Source organism: Orbicella franksi, chromosome 2 (genome assembly GCF_964199315.1).
Source record: "Orbicella franksi chromosome 2, jaOrbFran1.1, whole genome shotgun sequence".
NCBI classification, from domain to species: Eukaryota; Metazoa; Cnidaria; class Anthozoa; order Scleractinia; family Merulinidae; genus Orbicella; species Orbicella franksi.
Genome location: NC_138146.1, coordinates 6,910,797 through 6,935,496, shown reverse-complemented (window position 1 = coordinate 6,935,496; position 24,700 = coordinate 6,910,797). Strand labels below are relative to the sequence as shown.

The following is a 24,700-nucleotide window of genomic DNA, read 5'->3' as shown; positions in this document are numbered from 1 at the left end:
ACATACCATCTGCATCAACATTCCGATATCAATACAAACAAAGAAACTTCCTGCCACCTGGACATTTCGTAATTTTCAAACTTAGGTTTTAGATAACGAAATCTGAACGAATGAAGTACCAGGTGGCCAAATGGTTATCGTGCTAGACTTGTTTAGTGATTGCGTTATCTTCTCAGGCAGATTAAGTTACTCTCGCAGTGTCTGCCTCCGCCCATGCGTACAAACGCGATCGACTAGTACCTCTCGTAAGCGACCATCGCTCCTCAGCGACCACTTTTTCAAAATACGAAACGTTTCCAAGTCAAATCGCTATATTTGGAACCTTTTGTATGCTACCACCTCTCGTTAGCGACCGCGACCACTTTTATAGCTAAAAGTTCCAAATTTTCTTTTGTTTTTAAACTTCCATAAGCGTCCACTCGACAGATAATAGAGATGAAATTGGATAACAAGGTGTTGTAACATTATCGTATTCCTAGGTAGTACAAAGGACGAAAATATTTCAATGGGAAACCGGATTTTTCTCGAAATTGACTTTTTACATGAATAAAAAGTTTAAAGCATGGGGTAAGTCTCTGCGGTTATAACTGCTAATGAGGCAAAATTTTGATCCACTATGGTCTAAGCTCTCATAAGCGACCACCTCCTGTAAGTGACAACCTCGGCTTGACATTTTGGGTGGTCGCTTACGGGAGGTTTGATTGTAGTAGCATCCCATCACGTAGAAATGTTCCTAGAGATTATAAGCTACAGAAACCATAGCAAGTTTCGACGGCAATGGTGCCCTTGGCGCCATGCGCACTTCTGAATAAGGAGGGCTTCGAAAATTATAGATTTCCCAGTTGAACCAACATAGGGCTCCAGCGTAGAGCAGAAAAGCTGAGTGGCGTTTCAATAGTCATTCAGACAATATTTCGCTTAATTTATTTTCAACAGCATAATTAAGCAATTCGACATTTGTCATTGCAGTGAGGTATTATCTCTACCCTAACAAAGAGGCACAGCCTTTTTATCCGATAAATTGCCTAAGTCGACTTTACATACATTAAATCGAAAACTCAACTTTGAAAATTATCTTTAAAAACACAAACAATACAAAACTATAAAAAGCGAACTTTTTAAAATTTACCTACATTTAAAATGCTTACGCAGATCAATAAAACACTTTTTTTTTTTTTAACAAGCGATCCAGAACTGAGGTATCTGGCTTTAAATAAGAATATCATTTACAGTAGAGTCTTCAATTGTTGGTCAGGAAACTACATATCACATTTAAACGTCTAATTTCACTAACTGTTGTTATGTATGTACTTCGCCTAAGTATCATTTATCACTTAATCTAATCTTGTTTTAATTATATTCAGTTACATGTAAACTTTGGTCGTACAAGACAAAAATACAGTAACAATAAAATTTTAAATAATATTTAAAGCATTCTGTACAATTACCTTAGAGATTGCTGTACTAATTATTGTGCGAGACGGCAAGAGCAAAGCAATGGTTTTTAACGTGAAATATAGCAAAAAAATTCTATTGATACTTATTTGTGTCCAATCCTCAGCTCCCCCAAGCCCCCTTTCCGTCATACGCTCCGCAAGTCTTGTCAAACTGTCGTTATCAATTAATTCAATGTTCTTATAAGTGTCTTTTGTGATTTATTGACCTACTAACAACAACAACAAAATGCAGTAAAGGAATCAAAGGCCACTATAATCTATCCCAGCACCAAACAGAAGAGTAACCCGCATATCATAATTCAATAATTTTAGTGCGACAAGTTCTTCTACGTTGTTTCTGTTGACTGTTAGTTTCCCCGTGCAAGCTCGGTCGTTTGGTGTTTAACCGCGGTGACCTGGAGCGAACCTGCTGGGAAAACGAAGACAACTTACTGCGCAGTTCCGGAAGAAGAGTACGCCCACGCGCCTGCGCAGTGGCAAAAATGTTCAACTTCGGGGTTCGGTTTCCGGTGGAACGATTCAGAAATCGAGAGATTCGTCGTCTTTCCGGGCTTCGTTCGCCATTGCTCAGTGTCCCAGAGGACGCCATGCTGCCCAGCTCCACGTTGGAATGACTGATTCGCATCGACGCAGTCGGCCCGTGGAAACTTATCTGCGGATCTTGGGTTTTCGCTTCACCTTCTAGGTCTTTTAATTTGATTTCTCCATTTTCCTGTTTAAACTGTGACGTGGCTTTGTCTTCAGTAGTGCTTACCTCAGAACTACCATTGTGTTCTGTAAGTTCACTTTTCTCCTGTGCTGGTTGGTCACCAGTTATTTCATCTTCTTGAATTCTCCTATTCTGACCCTCGTCATCATTTCCTTCGTTTGACTCACTAACCTTCTCATGTACCCAGTGATTGACTTGACTCTCCGCTTCTTCCTTGTTAGAATCAGAATCAGAAGACGCTTTTCTGGAGCTGTTTTCTCCCTCCACGATGGCTTCGCGTTCATTGCTACTCTCTTCTTCCCCTTCTTCAGCGCCTGCCTCATCACCTACAACAAATGCACATGGTTGGGTAGAAACGCCCTCCTCAGTGAGGTCTTCACTTTGAAGGGCTTTGTCTAACGCACACGATTCGTCGTTTTCATTCTCTGCTTCGTCATTCTCGGCTTTATCTTCAGGCAATAACTCCACTTCGCTTTCTTCCGCATCCTCTTTGACCTCCAGGCCAGCAGTACTTATCCTTTCACCATTGCTGACCTACAAACAGAGACGTTTAATAAGTCAGGCAAAAAAATTACCCGGGCCAACAAGACTTATGAAATGCTAGTCTGTCAAAAATCCATTCAAATAAGTGGCTTTTAGTTATTGACTCGCAAATTCGTGTTCACCTTGCAAAAAACAAACAAACAAAACAAAACAGAAAAACAAAAATGATCGTAGTATTTGAACGGGTCGACAAGAGCAGTTGTTGCCACAAGAAACACTACATTGATTCTAGAATAGCGACATCAGTGATTAAATGAAGTAGTTTATCAACATATTCGTGGAATAATCGATCATGAAACTAAGCCCGTTTTCACTGATCCAGTTTATGATCATTTTACAGGACTGCAGGAGTTGAAACAGTTCTTACATGTATGTAACACGGAAAAATTTCAGTTTTATTCGGCTAAAAGTCGCCCCTTAAGATTTTAAAACTTCCGTTCTAACATTTTCAGTTCGAAACTCGAGGTGATGAATACCCATTGTAAACAATTCTCAATAAGCTTTTAAAATTTGCCAAAAGTTGCGACTCATCCTACCAATCAAAATTCGATAACAAAAAATGGGTCTCACCCTGTCGTTTTTGAATTACAAGCACTTCTAGCTAAAATCGACGGTGTTTTTGGCAGGTCATACTGTTGCTATGGTAACCTACTGTGACACGACAATGACAACAACTTGTTGAGCAATGATTGGACAGTTTTTTGACACCATGATGGTAGCATCAACTGATAAAGAGTAGTTATAATGACGCATCAAAATTTAAGTCTTGGAGAGTGCTGGAAACTGATTTGAGCCACCTTAATGGCCATTCTCAATATAAAGTCTCGCCTGGATTAATGAGAATCTCGATTCTCGATCAACTTCTTCCAACTAGAGTTAAATCGTAATAGCGGTATCGATAAGGAGAATTCGTATATTGAAAGAATTCAAGAAGTATTATTTACCGATGGTTCAAAGTGATCCATGTCCTCAGTTTCCCCAGACCCCTCATCTTCGTCTTCATCACTCCCAGAACTGCCAGAACAGCTCTGCGGAGCACTGGAACTAGGATTTTTGAATTCATCCACATCGTCCTCCAGGCGTCTCTTCGCGAGACAAGAGTCCGAGAAAGACCTGGGTAGGTCGCCGAGATCGGAGCGGCGAAGGGACGTAAAGGACGATACGCTTAAGTTGCGTTCAACGACGGACTTGCTTCGAAGCTTAGTGTCCAAACTAGACCAGCTGCTGAGGCGTGACTTGGAAGAGATTTGAATAACACTTGGAGCAACCTTGGTTTTCTTTCTGAATGGTAAAGTGAAGAAGAAAAAGAATGCAAATAACGCCAATAATTACCTCGGCACGTCTCTTACATTGCCAACTCTCGCTGTATTGGGTAGATCAGTCCGGGCAAGAGTGTCGTGAGGCAAACCGGTCTTGGCAATGACATGTGTTAGTGGGAAACTAATTGACTGTAAGACCAATCACAGGCGGCCCAAGCTCACAATGCGAGGAGTTATGCGAGCCTTCAGTGAAACGTGACAGGTGGCATATGCTATTACATAACGACAGAACTTGATTACGCAAAACGTGACTCTTGCCTTGCAGCATATGGAGGTGCTGTGTTACAACGGTTTGAATTTATAAAGGTTTGTATGGAAACGCAACGGCTTTGCTGGAAAACCACCGAACGATAACTCGCCGAAATCGCGTTAGATCGGCCTGAGGAGCTGGCAAGCAGCAAAGAATACAACAAGGCAAGAGGGTAAGTAGACTTTATTCACAAAATATATGAATAATTGACTTTTCCAGCAAAGCCGTTGCGTTCCCATACAAACAAACAAACAAACAAACAAACAAACAAACAAACAAACAAACAAACAAACAAACAAACAAACGAGCGAAAGAAAAAACCAACCAACCAACCAAGCAACCAACCAACAAACAAGAACATAAAGATCTCTTCCTATATCTTACGGGGAACAGAAAATGATGACCTATGTCAGGTCTGAAGTAAATTCTACAGTGTTGTTCGACTACTTTTCACCTAATCAGCGAGGATAGAAAAGACCATTGCATGACACACTGATACAATAACCTACCTGTCCAATCGGCACTCCGTGACTTTCAATCCTAGCTCTAATGTTGCCCTTGCTGAGGCAAATGCGTCCGCAATACACAGCAGTACACCTGGACAAGAGGAATTAGATGTCAGTGCAAAAATGGTCACACTCATCCTTAACGCTGACATTAGAGAGCCTGAGTGCCGGCGGAAAATGATTTCACACCAAGCATAGACATGTTAGGAGGAAATGAACACTTATCAAACGTGTTATTAGAATTTATCTAAAATAACGAGCGGAGGATAAACGAAATGTAACAATGTATCACTTTTTGTCTTTGTCTTTGTTTTTGTTTTTGTTTTTGTTTTGTTTTTTTGCCAAAATCGCACATTGTCATTGCGGGAGCAAATTAAAAATTTCATCACGAAAAAAATGTTAAAGGAGCTGACTCACGGTAATATTTTGAGTTATTTTGCCCACATACAAAATTACCTCTTAATGGTAGAAAAGGTGAAAATAACAGTTTAATAAGATAGAACAGCACCAGAGATAATGATAAACCATAAAGGAACAAGGATGGCTAAGGATGGAGAAGATTAACACGGATTACAAAGGACGAATTTGAAAAATTGAGGCTAAACTTTTCAATATGCGCAAACCGTGGCTGAGCTCCTTTAAACTATAACAGCTATAAGTTTCTATTGGACTATTTGTTTAAGCTAGCTAAAATCTGCCTCGATCCAAGCGTCCCACACCTACGCTGCAACCTCTCCTTCAACATTCGGTACGTAAAGCATTGTAGATATCACATTATACATTGCGCATAAATTATGTCGAAATATCACGCTGACACAAAAACACGGCGGCTTCCTTACTTCTGGCGTCCTCCGCTGTACGGTGCTGAATCGTGCGCAAGGTGTGAAAATAACCCGAGTTCCCCTCGTGTCGCCAATATATGCGAATGAAAAGATACTTGAGTTTGAAACTGGTTTCAAAACCTAAAAAAGAAGACAATGAGACGACTTTTTGGAACTGAAAAATCACACAATGATGGAAAATAACCAGTGGGATTGTTGGAGAAAAAGTTTACATTGTACACTGAAAAGCAAGTTATTGTTATTTTGCTTTTTGCTTGTAGCCTTTCTGAAGAGGCTAAAAATCCCCCTGATCCTCCAGACCATATCCTTTATTACATGTATATTGCGAACAGCATCAACTCAACCCAACCTACCATTTTGCAAAAGGAATTTTATCTGATATTCTTAAGTTTAGCTTGAGAAGTTTTAGAGGGGGGTTTGGGGGGGGGGGGGACATCTCAAAATTTTAGCATCACGAGGGCGGGCGGTGGAGGGTGAGGGGGAGGGAGATAAGGTAAAATTTCTATCCCATATAAAAACGAACGCTCCCATAGTTAAAACTGCGTATATTCAGAAATCACTTTTGGCTGTGTGTACATGTACTGGATGTCTGCTGAAACAAGATGCCAACTGACAAAAGATGACTTTGAAATGGCTCACCAATCTCAATCTTTTCTAAGTCTTCAAGCGCGATGCGTTCGTACTGGGTTATCCTCTCCGCCTCGTCATCGTAGCTGAGAAATGATTGAAATAAAAAAAACGGAGTTAAACGTTCATTGCGCTGAGTAATTTAAGCTTCAAATAGCTTGCGCCATAATAAACAGTTAACTAATTTTCGGTTTACCTGGCCACATAGTACGCCTGACAAGTGAGCAAGAGAATGACATCCTGGTCCTGAGTCACTTCACCATCCGTGCTGCAGAGAAACAAATTAATATACTGAGTAAAATAACCTCCAGAAAACCACAAACGGCATGTTTTAATGACAACGACAGAGTTCACGAAGAGTGGAAGTGTTAAGCTACAGTGGCAAGGCAAGGACAATAAATAACATCCTGGCCACGAAGTTGACGAATTTAGCGGTCTTGCAGCCAACAAACTATTAATAAATTATGTGGTGAAACACTGTATAGCAACAACAATTAAAATGATTACAAATTGTACGCGCTGGATAATGAAACTTGAAGTTGCTCAACGTAGACGGAGTATGCAATAAAATAAAGCACAGAAAGCAAAGTAAACAAATACTGACCCAAACACTGACAACAAAAGGCTGCTTATGAGTATTAAAATACAATGTTTTTAGACTTCAAACTCTATAAACATTACAATCAGGACGCGGGCAATGCCAGCACAGGGCTTCAAATAACGGCCGGTCAACGTACAATGTCCGGTCAAAAATAGGTTTTATACGGTCAAATCCCTAGATGGCCGGACAATTTGTCTGGTCGTTTACGCTGGTACGGAAAAATTTAGAGTTTCAAGTTTAAACATTTAAAGGTTCAATATCATTGACGTTTGTGAAAAAGGAGGGAAAAAAGGCTGATACTTAACTACCAGACGAAGAACTTTTAATACATGATTCGTAATAGTCATAAAATTTCCGGCTATCGTTGTAAATTTTCGCACATATGTGATACTGATTCTGCTGTACCATGCGTTCCACTTTTCCTGCATTGAGATTGATGCTCATGTACAATAAATGCTTTGAAAATGTACTTGTTTCATATTTAAAAATCACGTGAAGGGGGGACGAGGCACTTTTATAGCGATAAGACGTAATCGATGTTTTTCCGGCCAAAAATGGGATATGTCCGAGCAAAAATAGGTTTGACCGGACAATTTGACCGGCGCCAGCCGGGAAATTATTTGAAGTCCTGCAGTACCTGTAAAAAGGGTCCACCAAGGCCCAGCCACACATACACTCTTCTTCATCTGTAAGCAGCAGCTGTTTACAGTGCTGTACTAACTGCGCCACACACTCCTCTCTCTCCATCGTCCACTGCTCCTCCTCCGGACCGTTCCTCATGGCAGCTATCAGTGCCGCGATGTCTTCTGTCACAGGGTTCCCAAGCATTACATCTATGAGCCAAAAAAGGAAAATGCGATTTTAAGCCAGGACGAATATAAGAAGTACACGAAGAGATTGGAGAAAGACGTAAAGACATTATTAGTGTGCTGGTGCATTTTATATGAGATAATACTAAATGGGCTGTTTTGATCATTTTTTTTTTTTTTTTTTTTTTTTTTTGAGGGTGTGAAGGCTCGGCTTAACGAGGTCAATATTTCGACACAGCACATTACAACATTGTTGTCTAAACATGCTGGACAAGTTTGCCACAAACGTGCTAAAGAGTGGCTAGACGAGTGAAACTTGTCATGCGTAACAATATGTTGCAACATGCCTTGTTGAAATGTTGGGAGCGTTTGACCCGCCTTCGAGGATACAGTTTACCCTTAGAAAAGTGAAAAATAAAATGAGGAAAAACTTCAGCCGCGTAGCCTGGCCAGCACCTGAAAGATGACATATTTCAGTTGAAAAGAAGCTAAGATCCCGTTTTTGGAGTTCTTTAGAGTTTCTCTATACTCAATTTCGATTGACAGACTTAACGGTGGCCGAACACAGTTTTCAAGAGCCTCTGCCTAATTCACCATTACCTTAAAGATATTTATGCTTTGGCGCCCGTTTTTTGCAAGAGTCAACGTTAACCACAGAAGGGTTTATTCTCACATTTTGGCTAAGGTGAGTGGTGTTGCCATGGCAACGGGGCTGGTTAAAAACAAGGCTTAAAAAATGGTTTTTGTTTATTTAAAAAAAATTCAGTCGTTAGATTTTTTTCATCATTTGCCCACTGTGAATTGACATTAAATCCCTTCTGTCAACACTGTTCTAATAACATTTTGACATAGGCGACTTTCGTAATTCGCCGTAAATCGTTTTCACTGCATGTTCTGTATTATTAAAAATTTCCTATGTCAAAATTCAGATTTTTTGCGATAGATCATTCGTGTGGTTTCTGAATTATTTTTTTGCCAAATTTCTTGAAATTCTAACGACTGGATCGTTAGAAATCGGCAAGTTTCTGCAAAAGCAATCGGTCTCAATTTTTCGAGCAACTGCGCATGCGCTGCATTTAACTGGGTTCTTTCGGTAACAAAGAAAAAGCTGAGAATTGCTGGGTTCTTTGCGTCGTTACCTTTTCTAACATAGCTTTGTAATAAAAGACTAAAGGCATCAGTACACTGCGTTCAATAATGGAGAAAAATAGCGCATATAGTGCGGGTGTTGAGTAACTGAATAAAATGATCGCTCTATTGAAGGCATGTTTTGCATCAGCAAAAGCGCACGCGAAAACAGTGTTCGGCCACCTTAAATGTGCATTTAAGTTCGATACGTAAAAAAAAAAAAAAAAAAAAAAAATGGGAACAGGACAACGGCATGAAGGAACTTGCTAATTATATACAGCAAGAATAGAATAGGAACCCTCCGTAAGAAAGAAGATGGCGACTGGTACATTTACCCATGGAACGGAAACCTCAGTAACGTTCATAAAAATGTACAGAAAAGTTATAAAATCTTCAAACCTAAGCTACACAATGTCCTTGGTACAGAAACAAACATTGTAAAAATATGGCTTTCTTTGTGCCTCATAGGCTGTGTTACGTTCGCAAAGTATTGTGGTAAATGTACAGCCGCCATCTTTTTTTCCTACGGTGGATTGTTCCAACCATATTTTCCAGTTGCCTTTTACCTCGTCGCTTTAGAACCCTGTCAGTACACATCGTTAGACATCACGAGAAAAGTTGAAAAGATCAGACTGTAAGTTTTATGATTTGACACGATAACAGGTCATAACTCAAACCTTGTCCAGTTCACGATATTTTAAGACCTTTTCACATAATTATGTGCGTGATTTGATCTTACAAGTTTCAAAATACATACCAATCAATGTTTGCCTGTAAGCCGCCTTAAACCTGTTCAGGTAATACCTAAAAGAAGGCAGAACCACTTAATTTGTAGTCTGAGTATTAAGTCTTCCTACAAGTAAGGGAAGGAAAGTAATACAAGACAAAAAAGCGTAACTCGACAATACAAGGTTATCCACACTTATTAATGCCTTTGCCAACAGATCGCAATCAAAACAAACCTGTTGGCGGAATTATAACCATCTTTCATAACGCCAGTAAATCTTCTCTCTCCGGTCCTGGTAAAGTCTCCCTAAAAGGGATGAAATACATTGGGAAGTTGTTGTAGAATAAAAAGCTCAAGTAAAACACTTGGCGATTTAGCAAAGTAAGGTTAATAAAGGTTAATTGACCACCAAAACGAGTGTGCGACGATGACGTTTTGAGCGATAGCTCTTCGTGAGTGCATTAGCAAACTCCCCCACCCCCTTCCCCCTCCCCCATTCTCCACGCTAAGTCTGTAGTCTACACCATAATATTAATACAAGTCATATACAAACTGATCAAAAGGTAGACAGTTGTACGTGTATGATATACTGTACCTTCATGGCAGCCGTACCAGCATACTGCCGACTAATTGCATCACCATTGCTAGCCCACATCTCTTGAAAAGCTGTCCTTATAGAGGAAGGCAAGACCTGGTCTGGAAGCTGCTTGCCTAGTTTCTTCAGCTAAAAAAAAAAAACAAAGTCAGTGAGATTCATTGTGTTCTCAGGGTCCGAAACTGCGCTTTCCTGGCCGCCAATGCGTCTAAAAATTTTGCACTGGCGACCAGAATTTCACAACTGATCGTCTGCGGGCGATTAACTATTTCATGTCACGATAATTACACTAACAATAACTTTGATTTTCAGCCAAATCGATTAAAATAAAATTCAAAGCCGCCCGCCAATTGGTCACTTCCTTTTTACCTTTCCGCTGCTTTTGAAGTATAAAACCGATTTTCCTGTTATTATAAATCTACCACGTCTCACAGCGACGATCAGTGCGAAGCTTCGTTGCCCTGTTTTTTCAGCGGTTTCCCATAACATACGTATTGCGGGCGCAAGACACCACGTGCGTTCTTTCGCCATGAATATTTATCCAGGCGATGTGGTGTCCAAAGATGTTCTGAAATCTTTCCGTAATTTGTTACAAGGTGGAGACGGAACATACGCGAAGAAATTAGATGAAGATTTAGATATTCTCTGGGCGTCAAAAGGTGGAAATGTAGATCTGTCAAAGTGGTCAAAAGATGATTTCAGCACTGGTTTGATTCCTGATTACATCGATTGCAAATGTTTTGCCGGCAAGCCCGTGGTGACCAAAAATTTTAGTTTGCGTTTCGTTGCAAAGTAAAAATTTTATTGACACTTTTTGGCGACCACATTTTTCCATTTGGCGACTGAAAAACAAAATTTCTGTCGCCAGTTGGCGCCTGCCGAAAAAAGTTAATTTCGGACCCTGAGTTCTACATTTAAGGCTCAAACAACCGTGTCACCTCTTCGGAAACAATTCCAGTTAGATTGTGAGCTCGAGATTTCTATGAGGTGTGGCTGGTTATTTTTTCGACCCCTCAACAATCATCTCCAAGAAATTTTGTGCTCATAATCTGCAATCCTGGCTAAACGTCTTGGGACACCACCTATTTACCAGCAAATGGTCTTCGTCTTCACCTCCCCATCTCCACCCCCAATACAATGTTTGTTACCATACGGGTTAAGATCATCTGTCATGAATTGCTATTTTGTCAAGCGTTTCAAGGAAGTTTGGCCGGGATTGTACATGTAGCTGCTAATAGACCCTTTCCACTATCCGGTCACATAGTACGGAATTAATTATGCTGGGACGCAAGTTACAGTGGGACTTCCAAAACGAAGGAACTCGAACCAGTCCAGCCCGACTTTCCTTTGTTTTGGAAGTCCCATTGTGTAACTTGCGTTCCAGCATAATTAATTCCGTACCATGTGACCGGATCGTGCAAAGGGTCGATCAGTAGATTCTGGACGTACAAATCAAAACATCTGTCAACGAGGTGGAGCTGAGTTGATAATCATTCCGAAAAAACGGAGGCGACTCTTTTAACAACGGATAACAAACATGTGCATTGTAGGTATTCTAAGGCGAAACATAAGAAAAGACAAATGACGTGCCTGCAATCGTGTTCTGTCAGCAAAGACAATCCAATAAAACACGCCGTGTGTCTACTGAGGTCGTTTCCACTTTCTATTAAGCTTCCTCTCCAATATTTATTTATTTATTTTACTGCCGGAGGGCAGTTGCGCGCCACACACACATCAAAGTATTTGTCTGTCTGTTTGCTTGTTGTTCACATTAATTTACCTGTTGTTCCATAATGTGACGTGCTAAGGCTGCCTGCACAACATTCGTCCGATCCAAGCAGTCCATACAGTTGACACGGAATATACCTCGCTGATCGCAAATGATTCCTCTATCATCAGTCCTTCCAAAGAACAACAGAAAGTCATTTACTTCGGGGTACTGGTAGACATTACAACCACGGACACGGACACGGACACGGACACGACCACGACCACGACCACGACCACGACCACGACCACGACCACGACCATGACCACGACCACGACCACGACCACGACCACGACCACGACCACGACCACGACCACGACCACGACCACGACCACGACCACGACCACGACCACGACCACGACCACGACCACGACCACGACCACGACCACGACCACGACCACGACTACGAACACGGTCACGTCCACGAACACGATCACGAACAAGATCGCGACCACGATCACGATCATGAACGCGATAATAAACGCGATCACGAACACCGTCACTATTGTTACGCCAAGCAGAGTACAAAACATTTGCCACATGTGCAAAATGCACGTTCAGCATTTTGACAGTCTGAGATGCTGCCAATTACAAGTCCACGACAATAAAACAATTTACAATTTACACTTGAAACCGGAATCTTGGCTTCGTAAGGCTAGTTTCCACAGGCAAAGGAGTCGGATTCATAATCCGAAGTCCACAGTGTTAGGCTAATCGAAAGAAAAATGGAAACGTTCTGATTTTTCCGACTCTGATTCCGTCAAGCGAATGACCCCGCTTATGACTCGGATTTTCGATTTTCACTGAGTCATAAGCGCGCTTACGACTCCGATTCCGACTTCGACGCCGACTCAGACCTTCTGAAAACCAGCCCTATAACACACTACTTTACTATCCTTCTGAAAAGCACCTCTAGTCTATAGAACTTTGGTTTAGTCTGGCCTCAGTAAAATTACTAAATTATGAAATCACAAAGAAAACGTGATACACATACCAACAGTATCTCACATCCTTAATAACCTCAAGGATACTCTCCACCAACACAGAAACATTTTCAAATCTCATTCCACGGCTGCAACGACGGGAAAGGAAGAAATTTGGATCATTAACCCTGATTTAAAGACTCTACGCTTGTTATTTGTGTAGTTTAATTACCAGGACAACCTGAACTGTTAACTAACAACTGACAAACTGAATTCCGCCTCTTCAAACAAGTTCGTTAAACAGTTTAAGATCCTAAAGCTAAATGAAAAGTCCAGAGACACGGTATTAGTTGTAAGATGTCTGTAGCAAACCCTTGGTTTAAGCTGTGCTGCACAGCTTTTGTTCTCAGAGCGGCCTTCAACTGAGTGCCGTAAAACCTAGACAGCGAGCAGTCTCTCTTGTGCTTTAAGATAGGTTTGATTTACACGAGGTTAAATTGTATACATTACAATGTAGTTTGCCCGTAGCTGGACCACCTTCAAACTTATGGGAGATGGCGGCCTGTGGCAAATCTCCGTAAACGCAAGGTACAACTACAACTGAATTTATTTCAAAAAGCTGTCTCGAGTTTATTTACATGTGGCTTAGCTGTTACAATAAAACTTCACAACGTAACAGATTAAGAAAGCGTATATTTTTTTTGGAAACTCACCAGTATTCATGGAAATCGAAGGTGATGTACGTAAGGAAAGGACTGTTGTAGCCCAAGATATTGTCTATGAAAACGTCACTTATTATCTGCATGAACAAAAAAAAAAAGCTGTAAACAAAATAGAGTAGAATAAATGACGAGTTCAAAATTAACATATAAACGTTTTACGTTTTCCTAAAGCAAGTAACCTTACTACGCACTGTATGAATATAAACCAAACCAAAAACCTGCATTGTACGGTACATAACTAACAAACCATTACAAAGCTACGAGAGTTTAAAATGTTCTTGTTCCAGGTGTAGTTTGCAAGTTTACAATTTTTAACAGTAGGTTGACATTTTATTAAGGCAGCTAAAAGTTAATTAGTATGAACGTGCCACCATACCTTCTCCCTGCCTGATTGATCCACTAAATTTATGATGGCCTTGAAAATAAAAATATTAAAACTATCTGACTAAAAATAATGCAAACTCTCGAAACAAAAGGTTCTTTTAGTCCTTTATAAGTTGCAAATTCTATCATGCGGTAATTTTAGGTGTACAAATGCGAACTCGTACAAAGTTCAAATGCGCGTAACCCGAAAAGTTTCTAAACTTCTCTTGCAAACATCTCGTGAGACTGAAAAAAAAAAAAGTAGCCCAAGAAACATATATCTTTCAGCAAAAGTCTAACCCTGCCAAAAAAATAAATATATAAATAAATAAATAAACAAACAAAGCAAAAACACATCAATGATATCTATGTTATTGATTATTTCTCAGACACTTAGCTATCGGATTTGACTGGGTAGGATTAGATTGTACTGGATCCGATCAGATCGGATCGGATCCCATCCTATCGCAGATAATTATAGCCATTGTTACATGTACCAGCAGACGTTTATGTCTACTAACCACAGTCTTATAAAGTTCTAGTTGATGATCAAAATGCTTCCTGAAGGCCAACTGTGTTTCCTTTTCATCTGTAGACAGATACACAACAAAATTAATTTTCAAAACACCAGTCATGTGCTTCCGTGTGGAACTGCACCGACTGAAGAGTGGAGTATGGACAGACAGGTAACGTAACCTTCTAATCTGAAAACTAATTGACCAAAATAATGATGCAGCCGTCACTCCGTTTTACTTTTGTTCTCCCATTATGGTTCCCTAATCAAACTCTTTAACACATGTAATTCAACAAGTTAAAACAAAATATGCCATGAACGCAATGGTTGTGATTTGGCATAAATTTTGCGATTTAATTTCAATCTTCAGTTTCTCCTTAGATTCTCATTTTCAGTTACGAGTAATTCTCGATCACCCGATACAGTGTTGCATTGCATTTTCAAATGTGCTTCTAAGTTTATCAAAAATACCCTACCGCATGTCAGCATGCCATATATATTTTTTTAACTCTTTTCTCGGTGTATGGAAATGTTTTAACACATCCTGATCGCTTGTGCTTGATGTGCTACATTTAAGAAATGGAAAACATGTACCGTGTTTCTATCGAGTTATAGAAACACGAGTGGAAGTTTGGGAGAACGAGAAAAGCTGTGGGAACACGAGCCGCAGGCGAGTGTTTCCACAGTCCACAGCTTCCACAGCTTCCACAGCTTCTTCGAGTTTAAAAAACACAACAACGAAACCAAGGAAAGAAGCTTGCATCTCAAAATGCAGGGCAATATGCCACACTTCCTGTACACGCATACCCCAATGAATAATGTCTGATGTGTTTACTTGAACATAGTATAAAACGAGTACCTCTGTCTAATCTCGGTGGTGGTCGGTATTTGTAACCAGGTTGACTCCAGTACACAGGTACAGAGCCTCGGACTTGTGCAAATGACACATTGTGTGTGGAAGTGCAAATAATCTGCAAAACAAATATGACAGTATTGCAAGCCTTTTTTTTTTCAGTACTGGAAAAGTCCAGAACAAAAACTGAATTTAATAGCATTCACAGAAATTAAGAACTAGAAAATCAGTAGATTATGCAAAACAAAATCCTCCGTAAGAAAAAAGATGGCGACTGATACATTTACCCATAATTCTTAGCCCACGAAAACTTTAACAATGCTCATAAAAATGTACAGAAAAGTTCTAAAATCTTTAAACCTAGCATACACAATGTCGTTAGCACGAAGACAAACATCGCAAAAATATGGCTTTCCTGGTTTTTTTTATGGGCCGTGTAAGGTTCGTATGGTATTGTGGTAAAATGTACAGCCGCCATATTTTTTCCTACGGCGGATTAAAAATGGCTCAAAGTCCATCTGAAAGTACAAATTGATTATACAGGCAACACGTAATGCTTGTCATGGGAGGTGCCGTGGCCTCATGATTAGTGAACTCAACTCCGGATCGAGTGGTCTGGGTTCAAGCCCTGGCCAGGGACATTTTGTTGTGCTCTTGCGCAAGGGTTATTGACCAAGTGCGAGGTCAAGATGGCTGGATATTGGTCAAGTTCTTTTTTTGTTTGTTTATGGACCGAGACAGAGTCGAGGTCCATAAACCCGCAAAAAAAACGAAGCGAACATCCAGCCATCTTGACTGAACAAGCTTGGTCAATAAAGGATTTATTATACGGTTTTCGAGGAAATTGTTCTTGCGAGACGAGACGGTAGTTCCGAGAAGGCAAGATAACCTCATCTTGCCCGCTCGGGTAGCCAATCACAGCGCAGGATTTGGTCTATCTTGCCCGTTCAAGGAGCTAGCCATATAATAAAAATGGGTACTGGCAAATTTGATGCATCATGCTGGGGGTAACCCCGTGATGAACTAGCATTCCATTTAAGGGGGAGTAAAAGTACTCCTAGTCGCCTCACGCTACAGAAACTGGAGATACTGTAAATGCCGGCCTGATGGACCACTTGGCTCGTATGCAGACTTGCTTGTTAATAGACTTCTTGAAATATGCTAAGGTAAATTATCAAACAAATGTACCTGCTCTGTTTCAACATAATTTGCAACATCTCCATTATCATCTACACCACGCCTTCTGTAACGTGTCCCTACAAATCAAAACATATTATTAAAATAACCCTGAAGTCGTTTGCATAACTACATGAATGCACGGCATCATCAGCGTGATAAATTGTCATACACTGATTCTAAGTCAACCTGGACTTAGTTAATTAACTTCATTCTGATTAGGATTTAAAACTGTAAATTACATGTAAACATACATACAATGTACAGTGTATTACATGCATCGAGCATAAATCACAAGTAAATAATGTAACCGTTAGGTAAAAACAAAAAACAGAAAAACAAAAAAATTAAAAGATTGTACAGCTCTATAAACTTGACAAATGATATTCTCACCAGCTCGATACACACTCCTCCTGGATATGAGTGCCAATTCAAACTCTTCAGGGGGGAATGGTACTGTTTTCCTCTCCTCCCCCTCCTCAGCATCCTCATCTTCAAATGTGTTTACACAGTGAGCTATCTTGCAATAGCCTTGGATTATAGGTGTAATCCATTTGCAGGCAAGGGGATCCTATTTGTCAATGAAAATAATCATTAACAGCATATATAACTGTATACGTACTGCAGCTGCAGTGACCAATCCCTGCTCTACATGGACAACATTGTTCAAACAAAGACTGATGTCCTTGGTGAAAAAAGTGAATTTTGTTGCCAGGTTGTTAGCGGATGTTTTCCTCTACTTGAGTAAATAGTGAATTTTTCCTTTCCTTTCTTTTTAGAATTTCATGAATTAATTGCATGGCTGCTTTTCCGTTCAACTTTATTTGACTAACTAGTTGATTGATAGTGACTATGGGTCTGCTAGTTGGGGATTGCTCAACTTAAATTCTTTACTTAAACTCTGCCATTAAATAAGGTTTGTCATTAATAACGTAATTTATCAATTAGTCATTGGTGTTTCTTGAGAGGGAACCCAAGCTCTGTGGTTTTTATTAGGTTCCCTCACCATTTTTAATAAATTGTAGTTTTGTACAGTCACACCGTGTAATCTTTTTGTAATTTACATGTAGTAATCATTGTATTGTAAGTTTAGTTTTGTTTGTGTGGCAAAAAATTAAAAAAAAAAAATAATAAAACAAAAATTGTTTGTGTAGATTTTGCAAGCTGCGATATTATATGTACAAGTAACTCAGCCAGGCAAGTGGACACGTTAAACATTCACTCCTACGTCAAATGGAAATGAGGGCCAATTAGGGTTCACATGCATTTCCATGTACATGTACATGTACATGTGTACAAGTTCCAACATGTAGTTCTAAATTATAAGGGACTAATCATGAACTGGTGCCAGTAATGACTGGAAACACATGTTTTGAGAAAGGTTGTCCCACAAAAGCGTATAAGCGTACGCAATAATGTTGAAAGGTACTACGGGTAATGATGGTTTTAGGTGTCTTGATTGAAGCTGCAAAGTGTTTCAGTGCCAAAACAAGAAAATAGCACAAACACGTGTACTCATGCTTCCCTTTTCTTCTTACTGAAACACCGTGAACCTCAATCAAGCAATGATACTCTATCACTATCAATCGGCATTGTGGCATACGCTTAAGGTTAGTAGGACAACCTTTGTCGAAACAGCTGTATACTGTACACTGTAGTATGATTTGAATTGGAGATGGCAAGGAGTTCCCTGAGACGGCAAGGTTCATGTAGTTGTAAATGAATTGATGAATTCCCCACTGGCCTGTAGGCATATACATGTAATTACAACAAACTATAAGAAGCACTGGAGCCATGCCATACACATTAAATACATGTAAAAAGCCCACCTCACTATTCAAAAGCTCCTTCACCATGAATTCATTCCAGAAGAACCTCTTGTCACACTAAAAACAAAAAGTATCACATATTTCTGTGAGTGACAGAAAAGAAAGCAAAGAAAGAGCAATGACAAAAAAAGCACTAGACACATGTCACCAAGTGTGTAGTGCTGGTTTTTTGATTTGAGTCCAAATCACGCAAGCATATAAATTTTGATGCAAAAACATTTCTGTTGACAGTTGCCTGACATAAAACTGGAAACTGATTGACTTTACCAAAAACAAAATACCAAGAACATTTGAAATGCTAAGGCTTGGATTTATCAGTTTTAATTCATAGCAAATAATATTACATTCCTGTAAAACAATAACTACTAACAGTGTAGCAACATTTCATAGAAACATGTATGCAACCAGCAGGTGTATGAATGATAGCATTTTTGCAGGATCACAAATTGAACAGTTTCTCACCCGCTTCCAAAGAGGATCAGCTGTATTGTATTTTCCACTAAACTGTCTTTGCAGTGTGTTGGTCAGGTCTCCAGTGGGTGAGTAAAAGAACGAGTCAGAGTCATTAAACATCTTCAGCACCTCCTGAAAATTTTATGAGAGTCACATCTTAAATGTAAGAGATATATATACAACCCCGACAAAATGTATTGCAATAGGCAGCAAGCTGCCTGTACATGTATCTCAAGGGCCAGGCAGCGAATCATTGACTGTAGACAACAAAAATGGAAGAGCTCTATGCGTACATGTAGAGCCATACTTTGATAGTGCTGTACACCATGTGTACAGTCATGTACATGCAAATCAGAGGCATGACAGTTTAATGGTTGGTGCACTGGACTCAGCTGGTGTTCTTCATGTAGATTAATGTGATCTGACATTGAGCTCTGGCTGGCATTATTGTACTGTGTTGGGCTGCATGGGTAAGGCACTTTACTCTCACAATGCCTCTCTCTATCAACATGTAGGAGTACATTGTATAAATGAGTACTGGCCCTGCAAATTGTTGAGGCCACCTGACAGAATGCTAGGGAGTACAGTGTACCTTGCGATGTCCTACAGCTGTAGTTAGCATTCCATCTTGATGGGAGTAGTTATATTCTTACTAATAGCTGTTTCACGCTACACATGTAGAAGCTGGAATTAAGCACCTACATGCAGACCTACATGTATGTACAAGCCAGCTGAGGTTTAACGAAGCTTTGCTTTTTTTTGCAATTTGTATGAGACTCTGTTGCTGAAACTCTATATACACACTTGGATGATTACAGTATGTTACATGACTGGACAGTTCACTTTGGTGTCAGAGAAAAACCAGCATTCTCACAAATGTACTTGTAATCTTTACATGCATGTACCTCTATAGATATAAAAAGAGGCCCCATTTTTTCACTATGGTTGACTGAAAATAAATGCGACTTCACTGTGAGATAGGTTACCTGTAAGTACCATACTAACCTCAACAAATCTTCTCTCTAATTTCTCTTTGTCTTTCAGGTCTCTGTCTTTGATGTTCTAAGGGGTTGAATATTGTGAAAATGAATAAAATGGAACACAGCTCCACAGTTTTAACTTAAAGTAAAATAATATTTTCACTGACAGAGTTAATTTTAAGTTAATAACGCACTATAACAAAAAGAGAATTTGTCCAAACATTATTTGTGGAAACAACAGCTTGAAGCCTAGAACTCCCCCCTAGGTCAGGTCATGCTTTTTGGAGTGAATTTCTTGGCATATTGCATGAACTGAAACTACATTCCAGTAGCAGAATTAGAGCTTTCATGATCAGTGGCAAGATGTGAATGTACAAAAAGCACTTGGATGCATAAGGGGAAATGAATTCAACTGTTTCCCTTGATGTCTCTCATAAATGTCTCACATAAGTGTGCATTTCAGATCTATATTCAGGTACCTTTTCCTTCAAGGTCGAAGCTGCTGTCTTGATTTTGCTCCATGTCTGTCCCAGTACTCTCTGCTGATTGTCTATCCCTCCCAGTCCCCCTCCTCCAACACCTAGGATTTTACGAGCCCTGCCTCCACTTTGATGTAGTTCACAAGGCTGAAACAGAAATTTAATTTGAATTTAATACATGACAAAGTTGTCTTCAACACTGGATTTTAATAAGACTGTTAATTCTGGGGCCAGCTACTCTCTAAAATTCAAGTTTTTTTTTTTTTTTTTTTTTTAAGTACATGTAAAGAATACTTTACTTAAATTTACTTGAACTTGCAGATTTCAAATTAAACAAGGCATGTGTACAGTCAGGGTGCTGATATTGCTCTCTAATGGGTGCTGCACCAGGGCAGATATACCCTTCTGCACAGACGCTGTTTGGGCTTGTCATGCAATCTTCTTCCCCTGGCTATGACTTTGTGGCAGACAAAGATTGCGTGACGAGCCCAAAGAGCATCTGCATACATGTAGGAGGCTAGAGCAGACTACTTTAAATCTTTCGCTACTGAAAGCACTTTTCTGATCACTGCATGTTATATTTTAGTTTACACGCATAAAATGTAACAAGATGACTCATGGTCTTGTCTCAACTTTGTGACCACCCTTTGTGGGCACATGTTAAGGGATACAGATTCAAATAAGAACACTGTGCACAGCGACAGTGAGACATGATTGAATTCAATAGCATTCTCTCAGTTAGATTTACATTGCAGCAGAGTATTTAAATCTTCTCACAAACAAACTGGGGTTGTGTCCATATACATGCAACTGTGTGTTTCAAAGCTTACATCAAGTTCAAATTCTGGTGATTCATTGGAGGATAATGTCAGCACTGCCACTCTGTCAATTCTATACACTTCATGACCTCCTGGCAAAGAACCAAGGAGGGTTCTCTTGGATATCACCAACAGCCTCCAGTCGGCACCTGTAGAATATCACGTCATTAGTGCACATACAGTAAGAAACATTGACTGTTGAGATATTGCTCAAACCACTAAAAATTCAATTATTGTTAAAGGAGCTTCGTCACGGTTTCTGCAACTTGAAAAGTTTAGCCTAAATTTTTGAAGTTCCACATGGGTAATCCGTCATCCTTAACCATCCGTGTTCCTTTATGGCTTATTATTATCTCTTTGGTGTTTTTCTATGTATTTTTCTAAGTAAACTACTAGTACATGTAACTATCATTTTCAGGTTTCCTTGAAATTATCAGTGATTTTGTATGCAGCCAAAATAACTCAAAATGGCATGACTGAGCTCTTTTACACTAACAAGGTACCAAAACGTGCTGAAGAAAGAATGCTATCTCCTAAGCAAGCACAAACAAAGATGGTTACATTTGGTTTATTGAGGCAGGGTAGTCTCACTGATAGTGCGCTTGCGTCCGGATTGAGCGGTCCAGGTTTGAGCCCAGGGCAGGGACCAAGGTCACATTATGTTCTTGCACAAGATATTTTACTCACAGTGTCTCTCTATGAATCCAGTTTAACTTAATAGATGGGTACCGTGAATTTAATGCTGGAGGTACATGAAACTCTGTGATGAACAAGCATCCCATCGATCCAGGAGGGAGTAGGAATAATTCTATTCGTTTCAGAAAACAGGAGATAAGCACCGGTCCAATGGGCCACATCGCTCATACATGTATGCATTCCTTTTACATTTGGCTGTGGGTTACATTTGTTTCTTAGCTTGAAATATTAGAAAGTCTAATCTATTTAATATTCATTTCTTATTTTTCTTAGATTTATTATTTTTCAATTAATTTTGATTAACTACAAAATTTAGCATCAATACATGTAGATGAGGTTGGAGGCTGGTGTCTGAAGAAGGCAGGGCCAAAGAAATTTAAATGAAAATGGTGTGATTGAAAATTTCAAACAAAACACAAATTTAACCACATAACCAGTTTCTTGATGCACCACCGCATAGGGATGTTCCTAAGTGACCACGAAAACCAAGAAATGCCTTCTATTGTTTCGCTGAATTTAACAATCTGCTGTCAAAGAAATTGTAACAAGTCCAAAATATGTTTTTGCTTCATTTGAATTCTTCAGATTCCAAGTGTAGGATCCATGTGAATGGAAATTATAATAGTGTACAGCTGTATATGGTTTTGCTCCTGACATAATTTACATAAATTATCTTCCTTTTATGCAACATTTTTGGAACTATGCATACATGTACTTTTGAGGTTTCACTGTTTTTGCTCATGACATATGTATGTCCACTGTTGTCAGGTGCCTTAAAAATAATGGTGAGTTATACATGTTCACAATGTGTGCAATTCACAACAGTCATACAACAGTCGCACAACAGTCATTTAGGTTTTGCCCAACTTTTAACCTTCACATAAGAAAAGCTATAATTACTAGCTTTAGTATATACCACACAAGTGAATAGTGCTTTTTGCACACTCTGATTGGTTAACTCAGAGGTGATTAGCAAGTACTATTCACCTCCAAGCAGCCGGCACGAGAGATTTTAAAATTTCTGACCACTAGTCAACACATAAAATAAGGTTTTGGTCTGCTAATTATTCAGCTTGTGTGGTATATACTAAAACAGTTATTCACCTCAGTGTCAGTGAAAGTGACGGATATTTACCACGCAGCTTCGCGGCTCGGTAAATATCCACCACTATTCACCTCCACTTCGGTGAATAATTGTTAAATACTCAATGCACCACACAGAAAAAAAAATAATGTTATAGGGAGAATAATCTAGAGTCGATTGATTTCAGCAACTGATATTTATCTAAATGGCTTGCTGGTAAATGTAATTTAGATTTTCACGTTATTTTATACACGTTTCGAAGTCGTGTTAAAATAAGGCCACGTGAAAGTAATCCTTCATACATGTACAAACATCGCAGACGAAATGACTGCATAGACCTGATCGTGTTTATGAAACGTTAAATTATTTGTCAGACAGATGGGGCAAATTTGATCATGCAATTTGAAATCCCAACAAGAGAAAGTGGATTTGCATTATTTTTAAAAACACGTTTAAAATTATAAATGCAAAATGCCACGAAAATAGACCGCAAACTGTGAACTGCTGAGACAAGACGCCGGTTTCGACGAATACTCGCACTATAATTGAGTTTTTGTACAATTCGATTATTTTTTCACTGATATGTGTTATAGAATTTGCCATAAAGAGTCGCAACTTTAACTGAACTCTGAATACAAAATCGTAATGGCTGATCGGTTGTCGATAAATAAACACTCTCACTTCGCCGGTTTGTTTCGACTGAATTTAATCTCATCGATAGATAAGTAAATAATTAGACGATCTGATCGCCAATACGCTTCTATTTGTTTTCTCGTTCCACACGACTTAAAATTTGTCTACAACACTGTCAGCTATAGTATTAGAAATTAAATTCGCAAGATCGCAAATTAAGCTACATGTAGCTTTTCCCCTAAAAAGGCCACTAAATCCGTAAAACTTGGCGGGCTGTATAAACTGTAAGATTCTATTTCTTGTAAAGCCGATTTCATTTGATTTAAGACTGAAATGCAAAGAAAACACAATAGCCGGTTAATACAAGTAGACGAAAAATTTTCAACACGTAATGAAAATTTAAAAAGGTGGAGTAATTTTGCACGCACATAATGAGCGTGCCGGCATCTTACCTGGGAAAAACTGTATTTTTCCAATGACTCCATACACAATTCCACGGCATTTCAAGGACCAGGCTTCGCCCAGATCAACTCCTACAACGACGAACAAAACAATAAATCTATCAAAAGACAAAAGCTAACAATAGAATATAGAAAGGTTTCAGCTGATCTACAGTTCACAACACTTTGAATTATGATCGCGCAATGCGCTACTTTTTACCGAATCGCGGTTGCAGGCGGCCATCTTGCCGGTTGCACCATAAACTGTCTCGTCCATTCAAAATTATGAAGTTGTCCTGGGCTTGGAAAAGTTCCATCTCTTAGCCGGGAGCAAGGGAAGACCGATGAATCCCATTTGCTCGCATTATCCCCGACTTCCCGGTTCTATCGACACTTCATTGCCGCCATGTTGTGTTTTGAGTCGAAGTATTTGTTACCCATAATTCCCAGCGAACTTCCGAGAGTCGTCTTGCATGCTATTCGCTAGGGAGGGGTGAGGAAGGATCGTTTTCCAATAGCTTCTGATGGTGTCGAGTGTCCCGAATAAATCCTTCCGGCCAAATAATGTGCTAAATCAGAAGCCAGAATCTGGCTCCTGGCTAAATTCGACATTTTCTATGTAAATCCGTAAGATTTTTCGTGAATTTTGGTTGTCAGTAATTTTTCGTGAAAAAGTATATATGGGTTATTGACCAAGTATGAGGTCAAGATGGCTGGATATTGGTCAAGTTCTTTTTTTGCGTGTTCATGGACCGAGACGGAGTCGAGGTCCATAAACTCGCAAAAAAAAGAACGAGGACAATATCCTGAGGCATCTTGACCGAACAAGCTAGGTCAATAAAGGATTTATATAGGT

The 24,700-nt window shown here is 39.5% G+C and overlaps 1 protein-coding gene across 1 annotated transcript; it reads right to left on the bottom strand.

Moving 5' to 3' along the window:
• Positions 1-907: 907 nt before the first annotated feature.
• LOC145477928 (phosphatidylinositide 4-phosphatase SAC2-like) lies at positions 908-24,651 on the bottom strand. Its single transcript, XM_081455806.1, has 25 exons — positions 24,065-24,651; positions 23,857-23,937; positions 21,004-21,140; positions 20,174-20,320; positions 19,720-19,776; positions 18,724-18,846; positions 18,262-18,318; positions 16,826-17,003; positions 16,445-16,512; positions 15,263-15,374; positions 14,411-14,478; positions 13,903-13,941; positions 13,518-13,603; positions 12,876-12,953; positions 11,894-12,014; positions 10,114-10,242; positions 9,754-9,824; positions 9,549-9,595; positions 7,492-7,687; positions 6,450-6,521; positions 6,266-6,339; positions 5,624-5,746; positions 4,788-4,875; positions 3,654-3,990; positions 908-2,700 (listed from the first exon to the last, which is right to left on the bottom strand). The coding sequence occupies exons 1-25, from the start codon at positions 24,159-24,161 to the stop codon at positions 1,750-1,752; spliced, it is 3,537 nt and encodes a 1,178-aa protein (XP_081311932.1). The 5' UTR covers positions 24,162-24,651; the 3' UTR covers positions 908-1,749.
• Between the last annotated feature and the right edge of the window lie 49 nt (positions 24,652-24,700).

Coding starts and splice junctions, on each gene's coding strand:
- LOC145477928 (XM_081455806.1), bottom strand. CDS start 24,161: ATGGAACTTTTCCAAGCCCAGGACAACTTCATAATTTTGAATGGACGA. Junction 21,141..23,856: donor AAAAATACAGTTTTTCCCAG/GTAAGATGCCGG, acceptor GATATTCTACAG/GTGCCGACTGGAGGCTGTTG. Junction 2,701..3,653: donor TGGATCACTTTGAACCATCG/GTAAATAATACT, acceptor CTCTGTTTGTAG/GTCAGCAATGGTGAAAGGAT.